Below are 18,235 nucleotides of genomic sequence, written 5' to 3'. Positions count from 1 at the left end.
CTTTAGTTTCATGCCGTGTTAGCGCAGTCAATTTTCACTTCATCAGAACGTCTCATATTTTTTGGCCTCTCTCCCAACGACCCTTCCTCTCCCCCCCTTTTTTTTTAGGACCCCCCCCCCAACTGCAGCAGATAAATAAGTGAGGAAGAAGCTCCATCTCCAGCTCTTCTCCTCTTCTGCCTCCCTCTTTTTTTTTTTTCCCACCTAAGTACTTTTATTTGCAGAGCGATTGTTCTTTGTTTATTTAATACGAGTACTGTGTGAATGGTGAAAAATAAACACGATGAAAAATAACCAAACAGATGATTCCGCCAAGTGAAAAAGCCCGGACTTAATAAAAGTGCGAAGCAGTCACCGTTGAATGAGAAATCCTTTGAAGTGGAACTTATTATAGGAAGAATACTTTTTGGTTTCCCTAACGACGCTGCTGAATTGAAAGGGCTCGCCTTTGTCAACGATTTGTTCTCCTTTGCCGGGATGCCCGCAGAAATTACTTACATGGGCTGCCTTAACATGCAGCCTGCAAATCAGTAACTTCGCAGCTCAGACTCGCAGACGCCGCTCTTCTAAGGACAAAAAGAAGTCAGGAGGAAAACACCCCAACCTTTCACTCAGCCTCTTATTTTGGGGGGTGAAGGGGGGCGAAGGGAGAAAAGGGGGTTTGGGACGAGGGGAGGAGGCGAGTGTATCCGGGTAGCAATACCCCCCCCAGCCCCCTGCCACCCCCCCCCCCCCCCCGGCCCGCCCCGCCCGGCGGCAGGGACCCGGAGCGGGACCGACCTCCGCTCCGTCCCGGCCCCGGCGGGAGCAGGGGGGTGGCGGAGCTCCTCCGGCAGCACCGTGTCTCTCCTTCCCCCACCCCCGTTCCCCCTTTTTTCTCCTCTGCCAAGTGATTTTCCCAGGCAGAGACATATTTAATAAGGGTCGTTTATTACGAAGGCGCTTTGAAGGGTCGCCCCTGAAGCCCTGTGTCCATTAAAAACATGGAGGTGACATTTAAACCTCGTTTTAAAGGAGCTCTGGGGTAGTTCAATGAAAGGCAACTCGTTTGTCTTATGAGCTTGGAAACAACCTCCCTTCTTCTCCTTTTGACCACATGGCATAACTCAAAAACAATAGTTCAAAAGTAAAATGGCATCGTGGTGTTCAGCCTCAGACAGGCACCCATCTAGCAGGAGAGAAAAGGGATAGTCCATAACACAATGTGCTTTTTGTGTCCGACTCTGTCACAAGGATTTCGTTGTTTGCTTTAGAGGCTGCGCTTGTTATACTTTCTTGAAAGTGCTTGTGTTAAACAAGAGTTATAAGTCATCCAAAACAACAAACATTTTGATTTTCTTTGCCTAAAGGGTTTTCCCTGGCCATGGGCACCGTGAAAAAATAATGTACTTGCTGAGAAAGGAGCACCAGTAGTAGCATTACAAGCACAGTGCATTAAATATTGAATGACATGAGGAAAAAAAAAGAACTTGTCGAGGGGCACTCAGCCTTAAAGTCTTTCTTCAACTTTGTCTTCAGTGCCTGTTGGACTATTTAAGATGGTGTTAATTAAGGGCTGCATCTGATTCCACTAGCCCCCAGCTTTGTCTCTTTGCAGCGCTCCCATCAATAGCCCCTCTCAACCGCGGGCTTTCCCCACACGTTGGTTTAGTGGTGCATGTGTCACTTCTTATTTTGAGGCTGAAGAGAAACCCGGATCGTGCACTAAGGGCAACAGGGAGATAGTAATCAAGCGGTGTTGTAGGGTTGGGGGGGTGGCGCGGCGGGGCAGGGGCAGGAGGAGGAGGAGGAGGGTGCGAGGCCAAGGCTGGAGCAGGGCAGCAGGGAGAGGAGAGGGGGCACGGCGCCGGGGTGAAAGTCTGTTTGCACATTGCCAACAGCCTGTTTGGCAAACAAGAGGACGGCGAGCTTAATTTGTTTCAAATTAATCGTTTTTCACGAAAAAAGAAAAAAAGGGGAAAAAAAACCCAACAAAAAACCACGCGTCGAACAGCCCTCCCCAAAATCCTGCAAGGGAACAGGAGGAGCTGCCTCAGGTCTGGCGGCAGTCCCGTGCGGGAGCCCACGCGTGGCTGCGTGGGGAGCCGTGGCGTGTGCCTGTGCCCCTTTCCGGCTGTACCCCGGCCGCATGCAGGCTGCTGCTGGCGCTGCCCTTTGCGGGCCCCGTAAATGAGGCCGATCCTCAGTGCAGGGCAGCCCCCAATGCGCACCAGCCAGCGGGGTGGGCGAGGACAGCCACGGGAGTAGGGGGGACACATAGGCTTGGGGACATCTGGCGGCACGCCTCGCCCTGCATTCCGTATTTAGGGACTCGCCACTGTTCCCTCTGCGGGGAGCAACGAGGCACCCCGCATTTCGGGGAGAAGCCTTTCCCGGGCCCCATCCCTGTGCCCCACGTCCCGGTCGTGGGGGCTCCTCGAATCCCGATGGGACTCCTCGTTCCTCCCTCCCTGAAAGCGCTGGAGGCCGAAAGGGGCTTTGCCCGTGGGGGGCATCGTCTCCGCGCTCAGCAAATACCAACAGCGGGGGTGCAAATTGGGGGGCGGCTCCTCTTTTCTCTACGACTCCTTTTCAACCTGCCAAAAGCACCGGGTGTTGAAGCAAGGGGGCGCAGAGGGATCCTTTGCAGGTGGGGGGGGGGGTGTGTGCCCCCCTTTCCCCCGGGGTCAGCGGGGACCCACTGCCCCAAAGTGCACTCAGAGCTGAGGTCGGGTTACAGGACCCCTTAATTGGATGGGGGTGGTGGTGGTGGGGAGGATAATGGTTCACCTCAGTTCTGCCCTGCCCGAGTGGTGAGGAGGGGAAAGCCAAGCGTGAGGCTGGGAAACCCAATACCCAGATTCTGTTCTTCTTCTTCTACTTTTTTTTTTTCTCAATCTCTATGTTCCCCCTCTCCTCCTCCTCCTCTTCCTTTCACTCGGCAAGCCCGTCTAAAGCGCTCCAAATGGCCTTTCAAACAAGAAAACGCTTCAAGGAAAAATGGGCACACATCCCCTTCCAGGCACCTTGCCAAAATCTCCCAAGCACCCTACCTGGCATCCTAGCTTAAGTTTCTTCAAGAAGTGTGTGTGTGTCTGAGTATGCGAGGGGGGTGGGGGGGTTCGGGGCCGAGGGGGGGTGGAATTACAGCCGTCCTGTAGTGGTAGACACAAGTTCAGAGCTCCACTTCTCCCCTCTTTAATTAGGCTGGGGAGAGCCGCGGAGGCGCCTGGTTGAGGTGCGAGCGAGGCGGCCGGGCCGAGCGAGTGAGTACCCAACGCAGCCCCGACGGGACGGGGATGGGCACCCGGGGGAGCCGCGCCGGGGGGCTCCGCGCTGAGGGGGACGAGGCGAGCAGCCGCCCCCCGGAGAGAGATGTGGGAGGGGAGGATGAGGGTGGGAATAGGGGGCCGGGGGTGTGCCGGGCGACTCTCTTTCCCGAACTTGCGGTGAGGGCCGCTAGGCGAGACTGGGGAGGCCAGTGCCGGTGCTGCAAAAGTCAGCCCGACCCAGCTGTGACTTCACCTATTAGCCCCGATGTCTTTCCGAGGAGATTGGCGGAGTTAAACATCCTACAATGGGCGCTCTGGGGCGTCTCCAGCCTGACCTCTACCCGGTTTTAATAGTTTCATAGGAACTTCATTAAATCAATTACTTAGTGAGCACATCATCATTTATTTGTAATTAGCACTGAAGAGCTTGATTTTTGCAGCAGCCCGCAGCCCGGTTCCCAGCGGGGTTGGCCATGTACTACAAGCACTTTTGTTTGCTGTGTGTGTTGACTCGTGGTATTATTCGGCCGCCACAATAAAAGTGTAATCTTCACGTCTTAATCTAGCGTTCAGGGGGGAAAGCAAAACAAACACGGCGCGGACGAGGCACCGGTTCCTCGTCTCCGTGTCCCCCCCCCGCTCGGGCCGCCGGCCCCGCTGCGCGCAGCCGGGCGCGGTGCGGCTCCCGGGCCGTGCGGCGGGGAGGAGGGCGGAGGGACGGGAGGGTGGGACGGAGGCTGGGGCCGAAGGGGGGAAAGGGAGGAAATGGGTCATCCGCAGTCAGGACAAAAGAGAGCGGCTCGGTGCCTTGAAGGGCATGAAATAAGGGCTGCAGCTGCGAGTCGGCTGCGCGCGGCCGTGGGTGTGCGTGTTGGGGGGAAACCAGCGGGACTCAGCGCTGGGAGGGGCAGCAAGAGGCTTTCGTTTGGGAGGCTTCGGGGCAGGAAAGGGGATGGGTAGGGGCAGGGAAAACCGCATCGGGAGTGGGGTGGACGTGACTGTGCTGGGGGCGGGAGGAGAAGAGCATAAACTCCCCCACGTAATCAGCCAGGCCTCCTCGGCTTCTCCCTGCAGCCAGCGTCTTGCCACCGCGGCTCCCCACGGGGAGGCGGCTCCACTCGTGGGCCGCCCCACGGCTGCCCCCAGGCGACAGCCCCAGCCCCTTTCTCCCACCGCGGAGGCTGCCGAGGCCGCGTCTCTGCTCACCCCGGTTCGGGCCCTGTGCCGGATCCCGGGCCGCCCCGGGAGGAGGAGGGATTTGCAGCCTTTTCCCTCCTTGGGCTGTACTGGCTCCCAGAAAGAAGCCCTCCAGGCAGGAAAGGGTTGGGGAGTGGGGGCAGTTTTGGGTGTCTGCCTGCCGCCCGCTCACTTCCCTCACTCCTTCTCAGCGCGAAGGAGGGAGGGGAGCTGATGCCCCTTTAGAGGCTGCAGCACACCCGCAAGCTCCTGGGTTTATGTGCCCCACGCGTAGCCAGTCATGGGTGGGCACCGAGGCAGCGACCCAAGGGAAGAAGAAAGAGGGTTCGGGTCGGGCTGTATGTACCCCTGTATGGGAATAGCACCGTGTTCGGTTCTGACGACACCCCTACTATTGATACTCAGGCGCTGCCCACATTTCGGCAGTTCACTTGCAGATGGGTTGTCTCGCCCCGCTGCCGGCCCGGCCCTTCCCCACGGAAACCCGTCCAGGTGAACGGGACGAACGGCCCCGCCGGTACTTGCCTGGGTCAGCTCCTACCGGCTGAGGGGATGAGGCGATCCTTAATTTCCATCCTTGACGTGGCGAGAGCCTGGGTCCGAGGCAAGACAAGTGCAGGGTAGGGTGCAGATGTCACCCGCGACGGAGCCGCCCCCTCACCGTGCCGTCGGGCATCTCGTTGAGCGTGCTGTGTCTCCATTCCCCCCGGCCCGGGCCGTAGGGGAGCGAGCCTCGGAGCGTCCCAGCTGCAGGGGCCGAAGTGGGGGACTGGTAGTGCTGGCAGGGCAGAAGTCGCCGTGCAGGACTGCCGTGGTGGCTGCCAGGCCGCTCGCATACGGATGATAAGACACGCCAGGGGGGACCCGAACCCTCTCTCCCCTCCGCCCCGAAAACACCGCTCGGCATTAGTGTAAGGGTCAGAGGTTCCCAAATTCAAGCAAATAGCAGGGAAAAACCCCGTAAATATCATCTGGGACTTGGAGAGGAGAGAGGCGCTTTACTTGCACGGAGCAGCCGGGACGCGGCGTGATTTTAATTGCTACGTATTTTTAATATTAAATAGATTAAACATCGAACATATCCAATCTCTTCTGTCCGAAAACGAGGGCCCGAGAAGCCGAGCCGGGCGGGTTTGTCGTCGCCGGGGTTGGGATAAATGGGAGTTCCCCCGGAGGTGGTGAGGGAGGTTGCGCGGACGCGGAGGTTGCGCAGCGGCCGAGAGCAATCCCAGCGCGGCAAGCTCTCTTCTTGCCGGGCAGGGGACCGAGCCTGGGATAGAGCCGAAACCCTAAATGTTGAAAAGATGAAAGTGCTTCCTGTGGGGGAGAAAACCCGCACCATCCTTTCCCCCTCCTCCCAAATCTACAAATCCCGCAACTTAGTCCACGAGAAGTGTTCACGCAGAGTTGAGGAACATGTTGTAGGGTGTTATTTTTAGGGCGTGGGGCTGGAAACGGAGGGATAACCCTAGGCTTTGCAGAGCAAGAAAGCTGCAGGTGGAAAAGGTAGCGCTGGCTGCAAACGGACGAGTCAGAGCGTCAGCCGTGGGTGACACGAGTTGCTCGTGGGAGAAGGGAGAAAGAAAGGAGGACCCCACGCCATCCATCCTCCCCGTCCAAGCCCGAGCCCGAATTTGCAGGACAGCCGTCGGAGTGCGTGCTCCCTCTGTGCGTGGCTCCAAGGAGCAGGTCCTGCCTTTGCCCGTGAGTTTTATGTAACTGCGAGCAGGTTCCCAGCCCGGACATGTTTTATAGTCTAAACCCCGTTTGGGTGGGTGGCGGCGCTGCCGCTGTGCCGTCCCAAGGCCCCACGGAGGAGTGGTGTCACGGGTGGAGCCTCGGGGAGTCGCGGGCAGTGTCTGTGGGAGGTGGCTCAGCATTCCCCGGCCTCTGGCTCCGGTCCCTTCTGCCCCACGGCCTGCCCTGCCTGGGCACGAGTGCTCCTGCTCATGTCTGCCCGGTCCCACTTGTGCTTGCCTGTGCTTGTCCGTCCTGTCCGTGCCACCCTCACTGCCTGCCCAGCTTGGTCCTGCTTCTCCTGCTTGTCCCTGCCTGCCCAGCCCGCACCCCTTGGACTAGCAACCCTCAGCCTCTGCCCCTGATGCTGTTCATCGCTGGCAAGGAGCTCATGGACATTTGCTGAGGGCTGTACCCTCTCTCTTCTGTACTAAGGAGAAGGGAAGCTGCTTCCTGTGGGAAATGGGTGAGGAGGGAAGGGTCAACAGGACAAATCCAGTCAGCTCTCCCCTGTCCCAAACCTGGAAGCAGCTTCCAAGACACCTGCTATCACCAACCTGGATGGCAGATCTTGTTTGTAAGTTGGAGCCATGCTACCAAATATTTTACAGCAGCTGTTTAATGTTATCCTACCCAGTTATTAAACACAAACGGGAGTAAATTAAAAGGACAAAGTAAAGTGAAATAAAAATCCTTCTTTCATTCTACTAAAAGAAACATCTAATTAAGGAATATTTGAATTCCACAAAAAAATACAGACTCTCCACAGTGATATAAAACTTTGCTTTTAAAACTATAGCCAAATACAAACCAGCCCAGCTCAGACCAAGCTTAGGCACAGCCTTGATCCCAAAGGCCAAGGGCCAGGGCAGGCCAAAGACGGGGCCTTCTGCTTTGATTCTACCCCAGGTCAGATACCCTCATTGTGGGGGGCCTCCTTTGATTTTTTTGTTCGCATTTCTTGCAGGACAGGGAAGCAGGCTTGGCCCAGAGCAGAATTTTAGGTTCCAAGTTTGCTGGTGGCGAGCCAAGGCAGCACCAGGCGCTGGCTTCAACAGCCGTGCCCAAGTGCCCAAGTGTGCCTAACTGCTGGGGACAGCCCTTGGATTCTTTTCCCCTCTGTTCTCTAGCACAGAAAAATCCTCAAAACCCTCCCTTGAAAATGTTCATCATGTAATGCCTGAAAACCTTGAATTATTTTGTGCCATCACCTGACCCAGGGCAATCTGCCCAAGATTTTATCAACATTTACTTCATCAGTACTTAGATTTCTATTCTCTAGTTGGCAATGTTCATATGCCAGATGCATTTGCCACTTAGTGCATCCTGCCAGGGTTAGAGAAATATAACCCAGGAATGAGATTAACCTGGGAGCATACCTGTAGGGTTTGATGCTTGCAGCTGGCACCTGGGATCTTCTCAGGGATATGAACCTGCCAGGCAGTCCTTGAAGATGGAACTTTGAACTGGGGGCATGCAATTCTGCACCAGGTGGGTCTTAAATAGAAAGCAGAGAAAATGGGAAGAATTTAAGCCCAAATATGAAAATGAACTGTGAGCATTAAGCTCTTCCAGTGGGGTAGAGAAGCAGAGAGGTCAATAGTCCCAGTTGCCCTAGATGGTAATGAGTTGGCAAGATAAGGATTTAGCAACATTTTTTAGCCATGTAAATTGAGCTACCTTCAGTGTTTTGTAAGGTACCATAAAGTGTAAGTCTCTCTGCCTCTTGGCTGCTCCAGTTTTGCTTTGTGTTTTACCCAAAAAGAGACAGTATCTGCAATTGCAGCTAAAAGTTCTCTAGACACAGGTAACACAGATACACGTACAGATAGCACGTACCTACACCTGGTTCCCAGCTCTCCCTTCCACACAGGCACCAGTCTCACCTGAACACCCTCAGATCACGTTCATTAGAAGAATAAATTCCACAGGGGTTTTCCCAGAATATAAGGGAAAGAAAATCTTGAAAGGAAAGTGAGCATCCACTTGCCTTCTTCCCTGAGCTCTCCAAGGACGCTACCAGCCCCTTACCACTACACAGGGCATGGGGCACAGAGTGACAGCAAGGTCCCCTTTAATGGCAGATGTGGCCTTATATTAATGACTTGTTTTGTAGTATTTTCTTTATTTTTATTACTCTGACGCTTAAGTAGCAGAGCCACAGCTTTCTTAGGGATTAAGGCATTGCTCTCTCCCTTTTTTAGTTGCCTATCTGTTGAACAACTAACAATTCTACAAAACCCATTTTTTGTATCTAAAGCAAATTAAAAATGTAAAGGTGGAGGGTTTTATTTAAATTCTTTTTTCTGACTGCCAGAAAACATGGGGCCAAATCATCTTCAAGTCCATCTTACCTGCTGCCGTACCAGAAGCATCACTTGCAGCTTCCACTCTCCCCAAAGGACCTGGGGGTCTGACAAGCCAGCAGGGACAAGAGTGGAAAGGAACATGTATCTCAACCTCTGGCTGGGCAGCTGGGCAGCCCAGATATGGGACTGGAAAGGGTAATGTTGAAATTAATGTGCAGACAGCCCAAGCTGGTCTCCAGGGGAGAGGACCGTGCACATTTTGTCTGCAGCCTCTGTCTGCTGCTTTGAGGAGGGCAGCCTTCACTTCCCGAGGGAAGGATCCCACCTCTACCCTTGCTGGGGCAGTGCCCGTACTCTGACATGACAGGACACCGTCCAGCTCAGGATTCCCCATGGCAACACTGGACTCCTGACTCATGGAGGGCAGCAGTACCATTTGCCCTGCTAGCACAGGCCCTGGTGCTCCCCAATGACAAAAGGGAGCAATATGACAATACGTGAGGTGCTGGTGACAGGGATGTGCAGGCTTGTCTGTAGCTGCCAGCGCTGGGAATGAGTGTAGCTCAGTGCTGGCAGAAGGTGCTTGATTGATGTCTGGGTATTATGGGGCTACAGTAGATGTGTCGTGCCAGCTCCTGTGTACCCAGTCCAGAAACCCAGGGATTATATCAAAATGGCAGCTTACGACCATGCCTAAATTATAAAGGTGCTTTCTTACAAACACAGTGAACCCAGCCATTTCCTAATGCCAGCACTACATTTGCCTTCCCCATTTGCATCTGTGGCTTGTCTGAGCTCCGCACGTTGGGGAATTTAAAAACAATCATTCGTATTTTTTTCCTTGTTTCTGAATGAACTAGGCTCCTGCAGAAAAATAGCAGGGGGGAATATATTTCTGTTCAGGGATATAGCATTCTAGTCAAGGCATTTGGAGAGTAAAAGCATAAATGTACAAAACTGTGAAGAGATAATACATGGGGAAATGATTTTTAAAATACAGAGGTAAAACCAGGATTACACTTTTCCAGACGCAATTTTTAGACTGCGTGGCAATAAGAATTGGCATGGCAAGTGTGAATCTTGGCTACGCACATATAGATGCTATAGGGATCCCTTGCCAACCATTTAAGACAAATGATTAAGGCCACAACATGGTGGTGTGCACACATTAAGGTGAGATACATGCCCACACACAGACATATATGTGCACACACATATCTTTACAACCAGCACTGCATGATTATTCTTTCATTTTCAGAAGGTTTAGAAATTTTGAAGCACTCTCATAATTTATGCTTACCTATGGGGTCTCAATCATTGGAGTGGCACCTGTTTTTTTTCTTGTTGATGTTGATGTCAATAATTTATTTCAATGACCAGAGGGGATGTGCTATGCATTAATGATTACTTACGTGCTCTATACATATTCAGATTTTGACTCCTGAGACTGTGCACATTTAGTTTGCCAAGAGATGCTGATGACTCTCTAGCAGGTACTACGAACTGAGACAGCATTAAAGCATCAAGAGGGGCACTGGGAAAATATCACTGATAGCTGAGAAGGGCCAGGAAGAGATAATAAACTAAACTTCACTAGAGCTGAAATACACTCAGGACATTATCTTTCAATGAAAGATTGTTTAAAACTCAAGACTTTGAGTGCAGAGATCGTAATGGGATCAATTACATTTCAGAGCCAAAATTGTGTTGCCAGGTTATAAACTCACATTTCTGTCACAGTCCAGTTGCTGCTAGCTAACCATCTCTTCAGCCAGCAGCACTGCATTTTTAAAGGACAGTTTGGGAAATGCATGACTTGGGAGGAACCAGGGTGCCAGGGAGTCAGTCTGGTTCAAGACTGACTCTTTTTGTAGCACGGGAGGGAGCGCTGGGCCCACGGCACCGTCAGCTCAGAGGAGGCAAGGGAAGCACAGACAGAATTACTAACCACATCTCCCTCCATGACAAACTTCTTTCCCTTGTAAGAGGTGAGATACTTCTTCAAAGCACAAAAGAGAGGGGATAACTGGCAGGTGGGGCTCTGTTTGAGCATGCTGAGATTTTCTCCCCCTTCCCTGAGGTCTATTTTTTGTGGTTGTGGCTGCCTTTGAAAGGCAGTAATGAGGTAGGAAATCTTCACACTCCTTTTGGCATTGAAGGGTTTCAGAGCAGGATTGATGCTGGATGGCTGGAAAGAGAAAGTCCGAAATGGGAGAAGCATTTTGGGGTGGTGTCATTTTTTTTAGTGGCATACATTCAAATAATTTGATATTTGTGGCTACATGGACAGCTAGCAGAGCAGGATCATTTACAAGTTTTCCTAAATGATGGTTCTTGTTGCTGATCATCATTAACAGACTTGGTTATTCTTGTTTCCGAAAGCCTATCTTCTTTAGGGTCTCTCTGGGTGATGTAAAGTTTTAATTGGCAATATGGATTTCTAACTCAGCTAATACTAACAGTGCCCTTAAGACAAATCAACACAGCATTGGCAGGAAAAAATAATTCCCTTAGTGGAAGCTGGAAGGTGTTTCTTTTCTCTCTTGTTTGAGAGATACAAAATTCTTCTCCCAAATCTGCTCCAAGAGACATGGTCTGTGCACAAGGCTGAGAGCTGGGATGCACAACCACTAATCCCAGCTCTGACAGACCCTCTTGGTGGCAAATCTCCCCAGCCTCCCTTTCAACCCCTGTAAAAAGGAGATAATGAGCAGGACATCCTCCCTTCCTTGGGGTTTGATGTGCTGGCTGCCGTGTGCGGAGCTGTCAGGGGCTGGTCCCGCAGGCATGCCTGCGTACAGCCCTGCTCCACGCGCTGGCATTTTGTTGCCATTTGGTTGGCATAAACACCCCACAACACCACAGTGCTCCAGACGATCACGGGCAGGCATGTACCACTCATCCTTTGTTTTCTTTAGATGATTTCAACCAAATAACGTCTCTTTTTCTGGAGCTGCAGGCAAACCATTTGGCCTCCTGGCAGACAGCTTTCCTAGTCCTCGTGAGCCCACTGCCATTTACTGAAGAGGCTCATGTTGCGTTTTCTGCCCCTTTCTCTCAAAAGGTTCCTTTTGGGGAGCAGAGGAGGGGAGGGTGTGCTCTCATTCTCTTTTATTTCATTTTTCCAGCCCTAGAGCTGGCAGAAAACGGCTACCTCGGAACAAGTGTGGCTGGTATAGAGCAATGGCTGTAGTGGGGATGCTTCCTGGCTGCTTGGGCTGTGCGCCTGTGATTAAGATCACTGTCATAAAGAAAGCCAGGGTTCTAGAGGGTTTTTCATAAAGCACCCAGCAGAACCCAGCATGAAGCAAGAAGAGATCTGGCATATACCAAAACGGCACCCAGAGTGAATTTTTTTTGTCCTTGGAGAGATTTTTTAAAAACTCTTCTATATTGACAAACTGTCAAGGAGAGATATTTCCGATTTCCAGGCTGAAACAAAGCACAACGACTCACACTACAGCTGTAATAAAGGAAGGCAGGTGAAAGGAGAAAGGAGGGAAGAAATGCTTGCTTGGCTCTTGCCCCCACATATTTGTCTGCGAGTCTGTGGCCTTAGCAAGCTGCTGCCTCTGCTGCACAGCCACCACCGTGGTGGCCCACAGTGTCACAAGGAAACTGTCCAGGTGCAGCCAAGGCCAGTAGCCATCCAAAAACAAAAGCCGTTCCCCTCATTGCACCAATTAAGTAATTTACCCTCCCGCTTTTCTTCCCTGAGAAAGCCATGTATGAAGTTGTGGCAGAGAGGTCCCAGGCCACACCAGGGACTGGAAATTAAGAGAGCTGAATCCTACAAGCACCTCCTGTCCTTTTACTCCATTTTGGAGATAATTGTGTTGTGTCTGTCCCTCTTTCAGCTGTCCTGTTTTTTTAGGTCAGGCCTGTTCTTGTTATTTGTACCATAGGTAGAACCAAGGGGGCTCCCAATTCACTGTGGTAGTGGTAGTAGCAGTAGTAGTAAAAATAGTAATTATAATTATATTAAGAGACTGAGCTATAGCCAAAACAAAATCCCTTTTCACACATTCCTATTGAGATGTGATCCATAAAACTGCATTTTTATGTCAACACATTGGCAATGCTATAACCCGGAGGCTGGAATAGGCAAAGGCATATCTATATGCATATTTATTTTATATCAGCCCATTTTTACACCAGTGTGTGTATGATGACATGGCACATAAGAATTTATTCTCCTGTGTTCACTGGGATATGCATACGTAGCAGTGTACCATTTACACAGCTGATATTAAATGACTAGTTTGTTATTCTGGGTGGTGCACAGGTAGCCTAACATTTTTTGATCAGATGGGAGCTAGTCTAACTCTTCTATGGTACCAGAAAGGATCACCGGGCTTATAACTTCACAGAGGCAAGGAATTGGCCCTTGCCACTTGTAGCTTCCAAAAAAAAAGACTAATTGCGGGAGATGCTATCACTTCCCTCCTCTGATGTGGCATCTTCCATAGCAGCAGATTGTCTCTTTGGCTCATTCAACCCTGGAGTCAGGTGGTTGTCAAGAACTGACTTTTCCCCCTCTGGTATTTTGGCTCTTGGTCTCTAGGTTGGAGGCTGCAATTTTCAGCACCTGCTAGTAATTTTTTTTAACAGATGATAGAAAGGAAAATTTCCAAATGCAGCAGATACAGTCTGCTATTTCCTGGGTCAAGCATGGACCACAGGGTTCATTTGCCCCAGAGATGGGGGGCTAATGATGTCTGTGGTTCTGGCAATTAAGCTGTGTTCCCCTAGGATGATGGTCGGTGTGGCACCCTTGCTGCAGAGGCCATGCACACTGTGCGTGAGCTCTCCTCTCCCTGCTGCAGCAGCGACAGGCTCCTCGATACCAGGAGAATCCACACTGCCAAGATCTGTAATTTGCATTATTTCAAACACGCTTTCATTTAAAATCCAAAAGAAACAGTGAACTGATTCAATGTAAGCAGGTTCAAATTGCAGCACCACCACAGTAAGAATTCAGATGCTCTGTTCCTTGCAGAGATTGTGTCTAAACCAAGCCTTGACATAAAACCCTGCTTCAATATTTCTGGCAGCTCTCTGTCCCACGACTTCCACCACACTTTGCTAAACAAGTCCCTTGCCCCCTTCCCTCTGTTTTTCTTGTGATAGTGTGTGTATTTTAATCCAATATAAGTATTTGTTCTCATAGCCTTCCCTGGCCAGCAGGAAGTAATGGGACCTCTGAACAGCTCTTGAGAGGCAAGGGAAATAAATAAAAGACAAGGAAATTGAAAGAATAACAAAGAACAGACCATCCAGGGCAGGTTTCCATTAGGCTCAGGAGGCAAATGACAACAGGCATAGAAGGTTGTAGATGAGACAAAATGTCTCATAAGGTTTTTGTCACTCTCTGATGACACTGGCTAGAAATAAATATGCCTTTTTGTCTTTCTTCTGAGTCCTAAGCTGATTCAAGGTGGAAATCAAGAGAAATGTAGAAGGTTGAATGTTTGCAGAGTGAATGTTATATCTGGGACTTCTTCCACTGCCTTTTCCAGTACATGTGTATATAACTAACTACATGTACACATCTGTGACATCAGCCACGCCTCTGTGGTGGTAACTGGTATGAGAGACATGCATTGCCTTCCTCCAAGAAGTGTTTGTTCATCCTTGTCCCAGCCCACAGGTGATGGGCACACATGCTTTTCCCCCATCTTGCATTCAGAAGTTACCTTTAAGCTCTCTTTCACAAACTCATTTCTTTCAAACCTACCTATCATAGGGTGAGAGTCTGAAGGTGATATTAGAGAGTCCAGGTGAATGTTTTCCCCTTCTTCCCCGCTTTTTTTTTTTTTTTTTTTTTTAATGCTTGCAACACTCTTTTTCAGGTTTGGAAATTAAAGTTATTTTCTTGCCAATGTTTTCTGAGTCCATGTGGCAAATACATTTCTCTTTCCAGTGGAGCAGAAGCCAACATGGCTGCCTCAAGCATGCATTGGTTTTGTGTATCCTGTCAACTCTTCCCCAGACAAAGTGAACAGTCCTGAGATCTGTTTTGCTTCCCCCTAGCCCACTGTCAATCCTCAGTTTTAGCACACCATGCATAAACCTGTGGCAAAGCCCTGACTACCTTTTTTCTTGTAAACAAAATTTTGAGGACATGGCTTGTTTTATCAGAACTATGAAACCTTTTCCAACTTTTCCCAGTACATTTTCAAGGTTGGCTATACGGAAAAATGTGATTTAACACCTAAAGCACAGACTGCCACAATATTGAGTCTGAGTGACTACTCATCTTAGTTGCTCAGGTCCCAGATAAATGGATCATTTGTCCTAATTGCTCATTATGTGAAATTTTGTAAGGACTCTGGCCCCTATAAACACAGATCAGTGTTGGTGCTGGGTCTGAGACAGTGCAATGAGCTGGGGTATCTGTAAAGTATAGATGGAGGAGGTGAGTGGGCTGTGGAAGTACACTGGAAATGTCTGTGCATACCCTCATCCTTTTCATTGGCATACAACCTTGGAGACAGGATTTTTGTCTTGCTGGTTGTTATTTATCCTGAGCTACAGTGGTTATACTGAAATAACAAAAGCATTAAGCTTAAAGGAAAAGAGCTTCAAGACAAGCAGGGTTTTTTGTCAGTGCATCTTATATATATCTATCTGTTGTTCTTGCTACATTTGTATTCTTTCCTGCAAGTACATTTATTAAATGAAAAACTATAGCAGTTGTATGTGTTTGTTAATATATAGGGCTATGCACTTCTAGATAAAATCCATGGTTGTGGATGAGTATTACCTCGAAACATTTGTGTGTTCCTTTGCCACGGAGAAGTCCCAATCCATGGGAATTGGGTAATGAACTGGAGATTAATCCATGTTTTCTGTCATATGTCTGGTTGTGTCTATTAAGGGGCCTAATTATGGAGTCAGTAGCTCTAGGTCCTAAGAAAGTATGTTAAGCTGGTTCTCTCTCCTTTGAACTTTGTTTTCATATTTTGAATTCTGGACAACACCAATTATAATATTGTCCATGTACTGTTCCTTTTTCACACTATGAACATTGCAGCCTCTGCTGAAAGTGTTTTTAGCTGTTTGTTAAGTAAGAGCAGATGTAAAATGAAACAAGATTTCAGGTCATAGCACAGACTAAGTGCCAGGTTTCAAAAGCTGTATTTTGGGGTATGTTTTAAGTTTGGCTTTAGTTTTTATGATAAAATTGTTTAGTGTGTTGTCAACAGATTTACTTCTGCTCTACCTCTGCCCTTATGATACATGTACTGATGACTGGTTAACTCTTGCCAGAGCATGTCTCCCATATTGTGAATAAAATGCAGCTTGAAGTTGCCACATTTTGCTCCCATTGAGGAATCACTGTTTTATTCATTATGGTGTTGCTATGGTTCTGCCATGATGGACTTGGAGCGTGATTCTGTTACTATTAGCAAATATGTGAAAAAAATATGGTGTCTTGTCTTCTGATCTGCCACCTATAAAGCAATGAATGAATATGATTTGACATTTAACTGGTCAGATAATTGCTAAAGACACATGCCAGTTGGAATGAGCCCAAAATTATTTTGGAAGATAGCTGACAAACCCATGGTCACTCAGGGCAGAATTTGCCCCTGCAATTCTATTCAAATAAATCCAGAAATGCCTCCAAAATAACTGTTGCTTCACCTCTACCCTCTTCTTTTGGGGCTACTATTTATTTCTATCCCTGGATTAGACACCATAACAAAGCAGTGGTCTTGAGAATTGCAGGGATTTGTTCAATGACTAGCTGGGGTCTTGGATCTGTGGCATTGGAGGTTTCCATATGCTGGCAGGACAGGTACAGAGGGGAGTTTGGAGAGCTGCAGCCACTGAGTGCAGCATGAAGACAAAGCCTGATACTGGTGGTGATTATCTGAGAGCTTTTGTTTCCACAACAAATTTCAGGGAAAGGATGAAGCAATATAGGGAGTGAGAAAGGGCAAAGGCCAGACTGCCAGGAGGTCTCTTCTAGACCTCTAGCAAAAAGTGTAGGCCATGCACCTTGGCAGCTGGCTGTAGTCAAGGAGCTCAGAGAAGTCCATCAAGAGGCAAGGCACAGAAATCAATGCAAGTCATCCAACACTGACCTTGAGCTCTGATTGAAGCCAGGTCATTTCTGCAATCCTTACCCAAACCAGGCTCTCCTTGGACCAGCAAGGCTTTGGTTTCTGTATGGACTGCAGACTCCAGGCTCTGACATACCCTGTGGTGGCAGGTTTCTGCAATAAACTGATGGTGCAAGGCCATTGCTCGGGGCTTCACCAGGAGAGAACGAGCACAGGGGGAAGGGATGTTTCCAAATGAGAAATATTTTTTTTTTTTTAATGAGTGATATGTTGGCTTCAGGCAAATGGCAGAAGGTTTTACTGAAAAGGCTTCTTTATGGGATTGTGGTTTAGCTTGGGGTAGCTTAGAGAAGTCTGTAAACCCCAGGAGCTCAAGGAGTTTGACAGGTTTGACAGGCCTTCCTGCTACTTATGAACAGGAGGCTGGAGCAAGTGTTCTTGAAATCACCTCCCTGTTTTCCATCAAAGCATGCTGGAAGCCAGAGAAAGAGAGAAACTGCTTTCTTCCCCCATTTTATTTTCTCATATAATCTTAGAAATATTTTTTTCTGGATCTTTAAAACTTTGCATTTTTTGGCTCCTCTCAATTCAGGACAAAATTCCTGTCCACATTTCTAGGCTTTGGATTAGACCCTTCCAGGGAGACTTGAGCACCTTAAAATCACTACAGCAATAATCATTAGAGACACACCAAAAGCTGGTACACATCACCTCTAAAGAACGTGCCAGCTCTAAAGAGCCATTCTCTCACCTGGACCCCATTACCACTGTTAAGCCTTTTTGTGTTCATTTAACTGTACCATGCTCCACATGCTGCCTTGTCCCAGAGTGAGAAAATAATGGAAATTATGAAAATTATAAAAATGATGAATGAAAGTAATTGAAATAATGAAAATTACTGTAGAGCTGTATGTGTGTCATGTGCAATGATAGTAAGGGCTGCAGGTCCTGGTGCTGACAGGGAGAATAGCCCTCTTTACTCTCCCTTTACTCAACCTATGCCTCCACATCACCCCTGATCTTAGTAAAGGGAGTGAGTGCCTCTAATTAACACCACATACTTGCCAGGTTTGCAAAGCAAAGAGCTTGGATTTCTGCTGTAACAGCAGTGGCTGCTGCTGCAATACTTAAGCCGTCACTGGTCAGAGAGCTGTTGCAGTGTTTGAGCTGGGGGTCACTGCCCTGCAAAGGGAAAGCCTGGAAAGAATCAGTAATTCATGAAATATGTACGCATAAGGAGGAATTTCCTATTTCTTTGAATGATAGTAATTTAATTTAAGAAGAAATCCAGTGACAACTTCCTATATATGCTTTTTTTGTAAATCGCTGTGGTGAAAATGTGCTTAGCTGAAAATCAACAGAATTCTTACTCTAGTTTCTAAACATGCCTCAGTTCCTAACTGAGCCCTAAGCTTGGAAAACTAAAATGAGCTCTGATAACATGAACAGAATGCTTAGGGCAGAACAAACCCAAGAGATTAAGTTAAATTTGCCAGCTGAAGGAAATGTCTAAGCTTTATCAAACATACAAGCTGGAGAAAACTCTGAAGGTGGCATGTGAGCCTGCTAATATCTTTCACGAAATCTTCCAGCCACAAGGAACTCCTCAGACCTGAGGAAGTCTCCTACCTCCTGAGGAGAAGGAGCAGCTTAGCTCCAGAGCCAGCCT

At 48.9% G+C, this 18,235-nt stretch overlaps 2 protein-coding genes across 4 annotated transcripts in view; one reads left to right on the top strand and one right to left on the bottom strand.

Annotated features, from left to right (window-relative positions):
* Window positions 1–3,119: 3,119 nt before the first annotated feature.
* LOC148224866 (uncharacterized) overlaps window positions 3,120–18,235 on the top strand; it is a 139,044-nt gene continuing 123,928 nt past the window's right edge. Inside the window, exon 1 of one of the 3 annotated variants that reach the window (XM_088159861.1) lies at window positions 3,120–3,245. The gene's annotated coding sequence lies outside the window, so the exon portion shown is untranslated. The remainder of the gene's footprint in view (window positions 3,246–18,235) is intronic. The other 2 variants (XM_088159860.1, XM_088159862.1) reach the window with 2 other exon arrangements.
* The window catches only part of CLYBL (citramalyl-CoA lyase), a 187,906-nt gene continuing 175,147 nt past the window's right edge, over window positions 5,477–18,235 (bottom strand). Inside the window, exons 8-9 of the mRNA XM_088159858.1 lie at window positions 7,565–7,682; window positions 5,477–5,737 (exon numbers count right to left, since the gene is read on the bottom strand). Of these exons, the coding sequence (XP_088015984.1) occupies window positions 7,605–7,682 (78 nt within the window). The 3' untranslated portion in view covers window positions 5,477–5,737; window positions 7,565–7,604. The remainder of the gene's footprint in view (window positions 5,738–7,564; window positions 7,683–18,235) is intronic.

The sequence above is a fragment of the Sturnus vulgaris genome, chromosome 2 (genome assembly GCF_052056855.1).
Source record: "Sturnus vulgaris isolate bStuVul1 chromosome 2, bStuVul1.hap1, whole genome shotgun sequence".
NCBI classification, from domain to species: Eukaryota; Metazoa; Chordata; class Aves; order Passeriformes; family Sturnidae; genus Sturnus; species Sturnus vulgaris.
Note: the sequence above shows the minus strand (reverse complement) of the source record. Positions and strands in the feature narration are given on the sequence as shown.